Raw genomic sequence first — 12,730 nt, 5'->3', positions numbered from 1 at the left:
TGGGATAGGTCATCTTCTAGGGCTGAAGCGCGTCAGATCCATCAGTGTAGCACTCTCTACATTCTTTGCACTGTTTATGGTATTGCATTGGTATGTACTTCATATTGAATGCGGTCAGTGCGACAATTGCCTAACAAAGAACGTCGGCAGTAGGAGAAACATGAGCAAAAGCTATGACCCCAAAGCAACCAGAGACTTAGCTCTCGAGAAGAGCTACCTCAGGGAAGCTCGGATAGAAGGCCAATCTGACGGCGGTGTCTCGACCGTACCCACCCTCGACGAGATGATCACTCTGACCGCTTCGCCAAGTACCAGGAGAAGGCACAGCATGAGTTTCAACATTGCGGCAACAGATCACACGCGCGGGCTATTCGCGAACGCACATCGTCAAGTCTGACAGCTGGGCGAGCAAAGCCTTGCCCACCTGCTCTGGTATGTGTGCGTATACCCTTGGTCGTCAGTCCCTCGAAGATAGTGGTCACATCAATGGGGTCTTTGACCCAACTGTCGGCAAGGCTGTGAACTTGATAGACTCGGAAATGACTGTGGTCAGAGAACCGATAGAGGACTACTTGACGGTGAGTAGTCTCCAGGCCGGATAGAAGTGAATCTTACTGATATAAGGATTTTAAGGCCATCGTGGCTGGAGTGGGAACAGGGTCCACTGTCCTTCAAGCGACAGGCACGTTACCTGATCCTTCATCCTCGACAGACCATTTACATGCCCCAGGGCACGATCCACTACTTCTTCCGCAAGCACGGCTACCCGACCCTGATCACAGGTGGGTTTGGCCGAGCGACACCCTGTTACCTCGAGTTGAACATTCTGGATGATACTGGCCGTCGTCGGCCTTGAGTGGCGGACTCCACATGACATGGCCTACCAGCTGGTCTGAGAGGCATCTGAACGAACAGCTTGTCTGTAGTCGCTGACTGCCAGCGAGGTTAACGCTTAGGATGTCCTGTCAGCTTGTTTGCCATGCAAATGAGGCTAACGTTCTTGGTGTCCCATTTCCAGACGATGCGTTGACCTCTCGATATCGCGCCCGGTGGTCAGAGTCAGTGAAAACAGTCTGAAGGCGAGTAAAGGGCATCGTGCCCTCTTGCCACGATGAAAACTGCTGAGAGAACTCCACCAGGCGTGATTTCGCGGTAGGAAGCTCTTTGAACTCGAGGAGTTCAAAGCTTATAACGGACCACTACTTCAGTCATCTCAATCGATGAGCCTGGCTGGGCGAGAGAGACTACAGTCATCCGTTCGTTCAGTGCCCAGCTTTCCCACGCCCTTGCAGATCAGCTTCAATGTCTGCTGGCTGCCGCACCATTAGTGACATCTACGCAGCTGTAGGGTATCGCTATAACATACAAGTATTATCGTGATCAATCTTTGGAGTTGAGCAGTCGAATTCCGGGCGTCGCTGTCTCAAACCCGGCGACGCTCGAAGACGACCTTGAGCTCGATCTATACTGCGAAGACCAGGGCGAACTGCAGTGTTACGAGTGCTAGAGTATGCCATATCAGGAAAAAAACGTGCCCAGGAAAATGCTACGCCAAAGATATAGGAGGAGAATCCGGATAAGGAGAAGCCCAAAAGGAAGGAGCTCGAGTCTCAAATCCAGGCTAACCATGGCAGACTTGACGAGATCGCCGAAGATAGTGAAGATGAGAATAAAGACCAGGCTTTATTCTTAAACTATATGATTGCAAAAGGACTTGTTGTGGCAGATGCAAGGTTTGCGTATCGGCATGATCTGTCAAAGTTTTTCGAGATATCACTTTATGGTCTGCGCTCAGCAAATCAGCTACAGAAGAGAGAGCAGCAAAAGAGAAGGCTGCAAGACATCAAAGTATGGATTCACCGTAAGGAAAATACCACCAGATTGTGGGCTGTTATTAGAAAACATTGGCGAGTTGACAGCTGCGATATAGCGGTTCGTCATGTTTACCTGCTCATATCTCCGTCATCTCAGGAATTCCTGCGAAGTCTCACTTAAGCTCTTCACGGCCCAACATTGAGATTGGCGTCTCCAAACCAGATCACGACGCCGTTTGCCGCAGGCTAGACCACGTTGCGACATGTTTACTCCTAGCACGAGACCCACAGAACTGTCAACTGCCAGCGTGGTGAGAAACAGAGAGACGGTAAAACATGAGAGGATATTATGAGCACAAAAGGTGCCGAAGAGCCCAATCGGTTGGCTTGTAGTTCTCGTCGCAGTCAGTTTCGCACCACAAGAGAGCGACCGGATATTCTCTCACATAGTTATCCTCAGGGCGAGCTAGGCTTGCGCGTCGCGAGGGTGTGATATGCATCCACGCGGCAGGCAGTTTGGGAAACAAGGGGAAGATGAACCCCTCACCCCTGGACAGGAGTGATAACTTTGCCAGTCAAGGCAATTTGATGTTATTCTCAGATCGATAGTAGCCTGAGGTGGCTAGTGCCGTGGCATATCTACAGATACAAGCAAACGATGACACTGCACTAGTGGATTAAAGTGAAGGCCCAGATGCACGAGGGAAAGGCCATCTTTTTTCAACAGATTCCTGTCTAAACCTCAATAGTGCCGAAGCTGCCCGTTGCCAACCTTCGAGGATGAAAAGAACATCTGCTGCCTCGCTTCAGGAAGTTCGTTGACGGCTCCGATCCAGCACATGAGGTTTCGCTTCAACCTAGCGGCGCTGACTTTCCCTTCACAGAGGGTACGAGTGTGTAGGTCCACTTCTCGTAACTTCGTATGTCATCATCGAGGACTGTTCGACGATTATTGCCGTCAACTCCGACACGGAAGACAGGATGGAGCCATGTTGCCTTGGCAGACCTCCCACTGTCAGTCGCGGCAACATTGTCCACAGAGGCCCCTTGATCATAGTATCTGTCCAATCACACATGATAGAAACACGATTTGGTCGGTCATGGAGTCAAGTTAGAAGGTTTACGAAAAATTGACGAACAGAGCTACATGTTCATGCTTTGGGTCTTTGTATTGGGCCTTGGCCTTGCCCTCTTCAAATTGTCACTCCCCCGCAATCTGGCGGCCAAGAACGTTTATAACACATCAAGCATCAACTTAAAGCTGAAGGAAATCTCAAAGAATACTGCAGAAAGTATTGTGTCATTTCTGGGGTCGGGTCTGCACCCAAATAAGACAGCACAGTTGAGGCATATCGCTCTGGTTTATCGAACCAGGTTATTTACTGGCTATTAAGAATGAGAAGCCATTCCCGGAAAGTTCCAGCCTATATAAGACCTACTCTACCGGAATGCTACCAAGTGTACCCTTTCCAGTTTAGTCGTGAAGAACGTTGGGACAGCACCCCCTGAGACCACGTTGCAGTGAACTTGTGAATTTCTGGTGCAAGAGCTGGCTCGCCCAGAATCGCACGATGGGGCATGACTGTGAACCTAATCACCTGCGAAGTGATGTAAGCCGAGTTATTTATAGATCTTGGGCCTCGGTTCATCTTGGAATCAACATTGCAAAAGTAATAGGCTACCAAGAATGCGCATTCACCCAATATTAACTATCTCAAAAGCTGCTTCACCACAGTGACAGATCGAAGTGCCAACTGAGGACTTAATGAAGATTGGTTAGAGAAAAGTCAAGCCATCAGCTGAACGTCTCCGTTGACATGGGGGGATGGATCCTGTTCCTGCAGGCCAATGCTCAATCCAGATGTCAGACCAGCTGCGACGAATATGGTCAATATTTCTCGAGCCACACGGCAGCCGACAGCTATCTTCCCTTCCCTAGCCAGAATGGATTTTGAATCGGCACATCATCTCTTCATTCCCTATCCAGGCAATCGGAAAAGCCATCATCGAACCCAGAGGTCTGCGCCGCGACAGGGTGGCGGCACCGGCGTCGAGTCGATGCAAAGACCAAGCTTATTTGTTCAGGAACACAATACTATACGTAGCTCTGATCAGGAAAGCAGAGTAGCGGGGCTTTGCAATTGTTTTCCGTCTAATCATGGCGCAAAGCGACCCGTTCAAGCATGTGCTGAGGACGACGGTGTGGACGTCGATTCGGGTGGTGATTCAAACGTCTCTCTGAAACAAACCCAATAGAAGCGCCTCATCCATCACTACAAGCTTTACAATAGCTCGGATATGTTCAAGGCCAGTTCGCGACTTAGCCAAGCCATAATGCCTGTCTCTGAGGAGCTGGAGACATGGGAGGTACCCATGGGGTTTTACAGTCCTGATTGAGGAAGCAGAGATGCTGATCCAGCCGCCCAACGCATTGCTCGTACCAGTCAAAGGTGAGCGAAAGAGGGAAAAATCAACACGATGTTGACACATCTATAAACTGACACAACTACAACCTGGCTTTTCCACGAGGAGGGCCACAATGAGAAGTGCAAAACAGTCTTAGGGCCTCGACCAACACTATGGCCGCATGACCCTGTTTTTGTATTAAAGATTGCGACAGATCACAATGTCATAAGACTACGGAGCTCCAGACGCGATCCGACTATAATTGCTGTCTGGCAAGCATGCCCCAATTCTTGGCACAAGATCTCTTTCCACTGAAAGAAGACAGAAAATTGGCCTTATCAATTCTCTTCACGGCTATTGTACAATTCTACAAACTGCAACTATGGGCGTCAAGGTCGATTCCAAACATGAGACATGTGAAGCATGATCCCCTGGCGTATTATATCCCAGAGCTATCCCAACACCAACATTCATCTTGGAACGCGTTAGTGAAGTCTTTCCCCCCAGCCACGCCTCTATACAGACCTCTCATGCTATGGGACAGCCTATCAACTCTCGACACAACTACTGAGGCAGAAAAACAGTCGGCTTTGACTCAGAAAGCTCTATGTACATAGAAACCTCGTCCAAAAAGGAAAACGAAGTTACTTGGTCTGTTTCTTCCTCTCTTTGTCGAGTTGCACTGCTGAATACAAAGGTCGAAAGTCTCTGATGGCTCACTTGCACAACGCAATGCAAAAGCTCAAGAGGCTTCAACAATAATACTACTGCTGAGGGCATTATTACCCAAGCTGAGAAACGACAGCTGAGCCAGAAGATCCGGTTCAATTGAGCATAAATTTCGGCCCGGTTATTGAGCAGCTTCCTCCTGGTGCAGTAAAATGCAAGCCAAAAACATCTAATGCCTCCGGCTTTCTTCAACTTAAAGCTCTCAAGATTTAGTGACTCACGCAGCTACATCCAGCCAGTTCAACCTCCCCTCGTATGTCGAGCTCCTTTGCTCCTCCGACTTGTCCCAGTTACTCAGCCGTATAGCACAGCGCAGCCACCATTCACCCCTGAGTCACCAAGTACTGCCTGAAGTGTATTTTGGAGAGGGGGTATTTTGAGTTGATAGACCTGATAGCTGATGCATAAATATGATAACGTAGCCTATTAACTTTCTGTATCTATTTCGAGTTTTTATGTGCTGCCAGTAAAGTTTTGTGGTTGCCGCTTTGTGAGTCATCTTTTCACTGTAGCCATCGTCTATAAGAGCTTTACCCCAAATCCGCCCCTCACATCTGTAACAGATCATCTTTATCATTGCTTTCCTATACTTTCACAAACCTTTCCCCCACAATGTCTCCCATGGCCTCTTCCGTCGTGCCAAGGGCAAGCCTTTTGGGCCTTCCTTTGGAGCTGCGCGACCAAATCTATTACTACTACTTCAAGGCAGATGGCGGCTACGTCTCAGATGGCGACAAGCTGCTCCAGGCCAGTGGCCAGACTGTTCAGATATCGCTGATATTAGCATGTCGCTCCATCGCCTCCGAGACGCGGCATCTCCCGTTCACTCTCAACCCAATCACCTTTTCGACGGTATACCGGCCAGATTGGAGGAAACAGGCCCTTATGCTTAATCAGATAGCTCATTACCACATATAACTCCTACGGGGAATGATCCTTCGGCTTGGTCGACTTTTGACACCTGATATGTACGAGGAGCCCAGTCCTGAGTATTCTCAATACATGCCCATTGTGATGGAAGAAGTTGCAGAGTTCATCAGGATCTGGGACCGACGTACTGAGCTTTCTACCGAAGTGAGAAACTCTCGCGCCTTTGTTGATGCTCAACAATTTAGAGATGGTGCTGGATCTAGAGTTGGGGTCCCCTCAATAAGATTACGAGGAGATGACAGCACGGTGGCATTGAAGCGCACGAGGTCCTACCTATTACGACAACTTGCAGACAAGCACCCCGCAGAATTCTCCCAGGCTATCGAAGAAATCTTGCCGGGGTGGAATGATTCGTATTCAATTGATGAATTCTTCAATCTCGGGTTCGATTCATGGGCGATGCCTACTCGGTCTGAAGTCAGAAGGATGGCGAATCTAATGCAGAACACCAAGTACTGGCAGAACGGGGATGCGTGGTACTATTTACACTATGGCAATCCAGGCTATAATGGCCCAAAATATCGTTACAAACGAAAGTATTGGTTCTCGGCTGCCGCTCAAGCAATCAGGTTCCTCGGGCTGCTTTCTCGACAACAGCGCCTTTTGATATCTAAGCTAATCCTCAATGAAGATCGACCTGCAGCTGCCTTTCCTGAGTCTCATATGATAGGCATGGTTCCTTTTTGTCTAGAAAATCCGAAGCTCCATGTTGAGCATCGTCTAAATCTTTGGCGAAATATCCTTGCCAGAGGCGATGACTACAGAATCCGATCTCTTACGTCCCATATTGAAGCTCCCCCTCTGGTTTTCGATGATACTCCAGATTTGCATCAGATAGTACCCGGAGATATAGGGGAAGCCTTTACCAGATTCATTCTGCATCTATTGGAGGCCATGAAAGAAGGGTTGCCTTCAGACTCATATTCCCTTATTGTCAGCGGCTATCCTGGTCTGGATCGTGCCACCGAGGTCTTTTCTGCATCTATGAAACCTTATATTGCCTGGCTCACGGCTAACATGACGGATTGTATCGCCTACCGCCTGGTCGCCCCATCCAGCCACCACGAATATCCATTTCCCACCAGGAACTCAACCGGAGGAGTCGCTCCTGTGAGCGAGAGGAGTGCCATAATCCAGTGCGACTTCACTCTCGACCAGCCTTGGGACTGGGAAAAGATTTATGATGAATCCGAAGTGTCTACAGTCTCGACTCTAGACCGTTTATCGATCTTTAGTATGGGCCACAGCGATGACTTCCTCGACGTTACCACTGATGTGCTTGATTGGGAAAGTATCTTGAGGGAAAGCTATGAGATGGAGGAACTTTCAGAGGGGCTTTTTGCAGAGCCCTACAATGATCGTTACTTGGCATGAAGGCAATGCAGACAGTCAGTGGCGCGTGATATTAAGTCGAGGCAATTGGTCAGTCGTCTGAGTTATATTATCCTTGTGTGCTCTTTCTTCGCAAGTTTTATCTTGCTTAAAACGTCACCATTTTTGGTACAATTCACTCAGTCCAGTATGCATGATAAACTTGTCGTTTCGGCGGCTTGCGACGATGTTCAGAATGACAAGTAACACCACGCGTCGGCGGCGCATGTCTTCGGTGATGAATCAATACATATTGTTTTTCAGTCATTTTGTCACAATATTGAATTAAGAGTCACTTCAAAAACTTCGTTCTACACGAAGTTCACAAGACCCGCATCCGCTGTCGTTCGTGGAGCCTATATGTCTTCAAGCACACAGATTTCGAGGTGTTCGCAGTCTGCGGTGCAAAGCTGGATGGCAAGCCTGACAGCGCGACACTAGACATCAATAGGATAGACAAATGCCAAGGCATGCCCGTTAAGTGAGTCAAGATACCTAAGCTCCTGGAATTCAAGACAGGCTAGTATGCTTATCTTTTGCGCGTACACTACGTAGGTTGAGGAAAGGGGCAGCGACGCTGCTTTGGGCCGAGTCACTGTAGCTTGAATTCATAATCACACCTCCAGGTGACCACTTGACATTTTCAGGACAACATGAGTCCTTATGCTCGAATATGATAAACCAGATGGTTATGAACGGCGACAAGCCCGTGGCCGAACTCGCGAAGCACTGCTACGACAAGGTTGAGATCAAGAGGGGTCTCCTAAAGAAGCAGAATAATGGGTGTAGGGCCCTTAATCCGCAGCAGGTTGGTGGCCTTGCCTGTACCCGGGATTAAGTTCGGGAAGATCGACAAGTACGTGGTTGCTGATGCGGGATGGATTGAGATTCTGAGGAGGGTTACGGATAGGATCTTGTTTACCTATGTGGCCGAGGACTGGAAGTGTAGTATGCGCAAGATGAAGGAGGGGGCCGCGATTGCGATCGGTACTTGTCCGTCTCAGGGGCCCAACAGCACTGTGTCGGTCAAGTTCAAGGTCGGTGTGGGAGCCCCGGGTGTGAGCTTGATTAGAACCCCACTCGAGCTCTACTATCTGGCGAGCCTCGACTTCGACGGGCGATGAGGAGTGGTTGTGGGCGTACATAACCCAGTCTAGTCATTGTGGGAAGAAAGGAGTCAGAGACGAGGTGGCACCAGTTCTGGATCGATGATCCGCCCAAGCCCGCGTTCTAGAGCGTTTAAAGCGTGTCCAACGTCGCCGTTAAGAACAAGATCGAGACGAGGATTGAACCAGCGGTCCTGACCACCATGACGTTCAAGTAGATGGGCGAGCACAAGGGCGGGAACATATACGAGTCTATGCTCTTAAAGCCGAAGTCGTGGAAGTAGATATCAAGATCATGATGTGAAACACCTCTTGGAAGTTATGCGTGACTAGGGGCAAGGCCGAGATAGTGAGCGCTATCACGAGCAGGCATGGGTTGGCGGGTCTGTACAGGTTTATGGGGACGGAGATGATGCTGGGTACCTGCGTGAACGTCATGGACGGCATGATCAGAATCGCGGCTAAGAGGGAAGTCAACCTCCCGAATACATGCGCACCCAAGAACATGGTCCCGCTCGCATGCTCCACGGCCCTAATATACGAAGACGACCAAGGTTCATATAACAAAAGGTGATCGACATATCAAATCACGGCAAGGGGTATAATAAGTCAATTGCCATCAACGCACTGATGGGAAGTAATCCCAAGTCATATGCCATAGTCCCGAACAACGGCAGAGTTAAGATCTTATACTACCACCAGACAAATACCCAAACGTGAACATCCACGGGGCCTTAGGCACATACACAAACATTCAAGATCTGGCACTCGATCACTGTTATATAAATATGTATATGTACAACAGCGGATGCAGGATCATGCTCGTCGGGTCGGGCGTGCCCAGGCTCCTGCAGAGGATACTGGACCCGGCCAAGGACGACTACACTAACAAGCTCAATTTACGTCTGGTTTGAGGTTATGGGCACTTGCAGGACGATGGACGCGGAGAACTAGTTGTTCAACGGCGAAAACCTCGACGATTTCCATGTCCCACACCCCGAACCTGACCAAGTCGAGGCCCACTGCATGGGGTTAGACGGACAGACTTTCTGGTACGAGTACACGTACTGGAGCGAAAATGGATTCGCGGTCATGTTCTGTTCTGCAACGCGAATGAGTTCATGCATAAGGACGAGTTGACGTGTGTGATCGAATTAGGGGATCCTCCCGCAGTGCCCTGGTACGACACAGTCCTGTCATGATCGTGGACTGGCTCATACTACCAGCTGATAACGCGGACGCGATCGAGATCATAGTCTGGGGCAGGTGAATGATGTTGATGACGGGCTCTGACATGAAGCATTTTAAGTACGTGATTCCACTTACTGATGCGTAGATGTTGATGGGGAGGTCTACGAGCGAAAATCACGACCAGACCACGAGCATAAGTAAGGACCTAAACTATGAAAAAGCCATAAACACGACCAAGCGCATCTACGAGTGCATGTGCCAGAGCGCCAGTCAGAACTCAATCATGGATAGCTTTGGGACGTTGGACACTGCCTCATTCATCCGCCCTCGTACTCTTAACTCAACTGATGAGAGCCGACACGATAGCCACACGAGGCATAGGTCAAGAGCGGAGACAAAGACAACTATGGCAACAAGGAGCAAAAGAATAAGGAGGTCCACAGCGACATAAGACTGATTCAGTCTACGAAGGAGATGGCTCAGGCTGCTTGTAGCTCCTATTCAAGACATCAGCCAAGTTCTGGGTACTCAAGAGTATGTCATAAGCAATAGGACATCAGATAGCTTTCAGTTTCAAGTTCTGTGTGTTTGTTTTGTCCATTTCTTCATATGTCCCCAAGTGAGAGATTTGAAGACATGTTAGTCTGGGAGGCCGACCATCATATGACGTTGCCCCTCACGAATATATGCAAAGGCCTCCAGACCTGCCAATGAGAAGCCATCCACGGCTCATCCGTAAACTCGCCATTGATCAGCATAAATACCCAGTGCTTCTTCGCCTTGTTCCTTCCCTCTCTTCTTCTTCTTCTTCTTCATCATCATCATCATCATCATCATCGAATTCGTTTTTGTGCTTTCGAGACCTGGTGTCCCGATAATAATCCCACGTGTTAGCACCGCCTGAAAACCCGCGGTCCGGCCACAACAGGATGAGTAGCTACAGCTGTTGTGGTCGTACCGCGGGTTTTCTGGCGGTGCTAGCAATCCTACAAGCTCATCACGCATGATACCCGGTACCAGTCATGCGTGGTGAGCTTGTAGGGCCTGCGCGCGAACGTGAGTTACTGCCAGGAATCTTTCAAGAGGAAGTCTAACATACGTTTCAGGCTGTATCCCCTAGCACACCAATTTTGGCTGGATCTTGAAGACCTACAGTCCCGCCATTGTGTTACCCCGACACATGCACCTGTAGATCTTCAAGATCCAGCCAGATGCCCGGAATGTGTATCAGCAACGCGCGCAATCGAACCCTCTCAAAAGGAGTTGTTTCATTGTTGTGTATTGCTTTTTCACTTTTTGCTTGGGTACGTCGGCTTCTTGCTCCCTCGATGCGGCAGTGGACTTACAGTGTCAGCCAACACGATTAATGGACCCGGATATGTCGTAAAAAGGTGTCCTATTACTTTCCTCCTTCGAAATCTTCTTCATCAAAAATCTCTAATTCTCGAATTGCCAACATATATCTCCTGGGCGTAGCCACTGGTGGCAAGCCCCGTACAACCCGACAGACAATGGAGGCACGGGTCCCCGACGATGATCTGCTCTTCATGAGTGAAGAAGACTTCGTCGTAGACTTTGCAAGCCATGACCTGGATAACTTGCCATGGAATGCTCCATATGATACGAATGACGCAGCGTTTGCCGACGTACACCAGGAAACAACCTTTGCAGATGCAATCGATTCAGTCAATGCGAACTCATTTGACATTTACTCCAATCATATCAACCCAATTTTATATAACACTCAAGAGCTACCAGCTCTAGATAATACTTATCTTGATATCTTACCTACGAACTGGGACTTCATGACGATGCCCACTGATCCCATCACTACTACCATTGCTGGTTCTATAACAACCACAGAGCAATCCGATTATTCCACTACTTACACAAATTCTTCCTCCCCGACGACTCAAAGCAGTCCAACAGGACTGTCGCAATCACAAATATCCGACCCCTTATCGGCAAAAAATGCCGAAAACGCATCAAGCACACCAACCAGGAGACGAAGAACGAAGATGAAACCAGGCACTAGACCCTGTGACTTGAAGTAAGCCATCCTTACCAGATTTACATCAGTAATTCGCCTATACTAAAACTTCCTTCAAGAAGACAGAAGCGAAAAGAAGATAAGCCTGAGAAGTGTCACATCTGCGGAAAGGGGCATCAGTGGAGGCGCGATCTGGAGAGGCACTATTGGAGTAACCACCCAGACGAGGCAGTCAAGATGGGCCTTAGTCGGAGCGAGCCCAAATGTAGGCACTGTGGAAAGTATTTTGCGAGACGAGATCATCTGAAAAGGCATTTAAAGAGGAAGCATGGGGGTAGTTGAGCGTGTGACCTGTTGGGTAAACCTACTAAGCTGTAGTCTCCTTTGTCTTGAGTTTTAGTTACCTTGTTTGGAATGAATAAGTACAAATGAACCTAGATGCTCTGTATAGGTGAGGTGTACAGCCCGCCCTAACAAGACTGTATATGTTCCTTCGGTGGTACAAGTCCTGTTACTGAGGAGGCTGGTCTAGACTTAGGATCTCGGTCCTAACTTACATTAAGACTTATGGAAACTCGTAAAATCTTAGTAACGCTTTTTAATAACTTGCCTTCTTGCCTTGAAGCTTGAGGTTGTTCCAGATTAATAACTGCCTACTCTTTAGTCACGTTCTCTTTACTCCTCGCCTCCAACATCACAACAATATCTCCCATAAATCCACGGCCGAGGGCAAAAAGAGGAAGGACGCATAAAACTTGTAGCCAACAGAAGACCCCAGAACCGCAAAAGAAGAAGAACTCCGGTACAGGGAATCGAACCCTGGGCTCCGCGGTACTGATCCCTCAGCTGAAGATGAGAGCGCGAAATGTTAGCCACTACACCATACCGGATGTTGTTGCTTGAAAACGAAGCTCGAGTTGACCGCTATCATTGCCATGCACTGAAGTGCAGCTACTTTTGGCCCACCGTGGATGGAAGGGTTCCTTCCTCATTGTCATTATCATTTTTCTTCTTTAGAATAATTGGGTTCTTTGCGTTGTGCGTGATAGAACAGCCTTTGCTGTACCCAAGTCAGGCTGACAGTGACAGTGACAATTACACAAGCCCATCAGTCACCCAAACAAGGACCCTGGCGTAAACAAACTGCCTTCTCCTTTTTACTTTCCTCCTTCGTGATGACCCCTCCTTCTCGG

General features: G+C 48.7%; 3 protein-coding genes and 1 non-coding gene across 4 annotated transcripts; 3 read left to right on the top strand and 1 right to left on the bottom strand.

Annotated features, from left to right (window-relative positions):
- Positions 1-160: 160 nt before the first annotated feature.
- On the top strand, positions 161-856 carry FPRO_11760 (uncharacterized protein; the record flags this gene model as incomplete). Its single annotated transcript, XM_031221271.1, has 3 exons — positions 161-265; positions 354-578; positions 659-856. 3 exons carry the CDS (start codon positions 161-163, stop codon positions 854-856), a joined length of 528 nt encoding a protein of 175 aa, XP_031086846.1.
- Positions 857-5,561: 4,705 nt separating this feature from the next.
- On the top strand, positions 5,562-7,253 carry FPRO_11759 (uncharacterized protein; the record flags this gene model as incomplete). The annotated part of the gene is made up of 2 exons (XM_031221269.1): positions 5,562-5,801; positions 5,925-7,253. 2 exons carry the CDS (start codon positions 5,562-5,564, stop codon positions 7,251-7,253), a joined length of 1,569 nt encoding a protein of 522 aa, XP_031086845.1.
- Positions 7,254-11,058: 3,805 nt separating this feature from the next.
- FPRO_11758 (uncharacterized protein) lies at positions 11,059-11,879 on the top strand (the record flags this gene model as incomplete). Its single annotated transcript, XM_031221268.1, has 2 exons — positions 11,059-11,597; positions 11,657-11,879. 2 exons carry the CDS (start codon positions 11,059-11,061, stop codon positions 11,877-11,879), a joined length of 762 nt encoding a protein of 253 aa, XP_031086844.1.
- Positions 11,880-12,334: 455 nt separating this feature from the next.
- On the bottom strand, positions 12,335-12,427 carry tRNA. The gene is made up of 2 exons: positions 12,391-12,427; positions 12,335-12,369 (listed from the first exon to the last, which is right to left on the bottom strand). It is a non-coding gene; the product is annotated as a tRNA-Glu (tRNA).
- Positions 12,428-12,730: the final 303 nt, after the last annotated feature.

The sequence above is a fragment of the Fusarium proliferatum genome (assembly GCF_900067095.1).
Source record: "Fusarium proliferatum ET1 genome assembly, contig: FPRO_scaffold010, whole genome shotgun sequence".
In the NCBI taxonomy this organism is placed as follows: Eukaryota; Fungi; Ascomycota; class Sordariomycetes; order Hypocreales; family Nectriaceae; genus Fusarium; species Fusarium proliferatum.
This window is presented reverse-complemented; position numbering and strand designations above follow the sequence as displayed.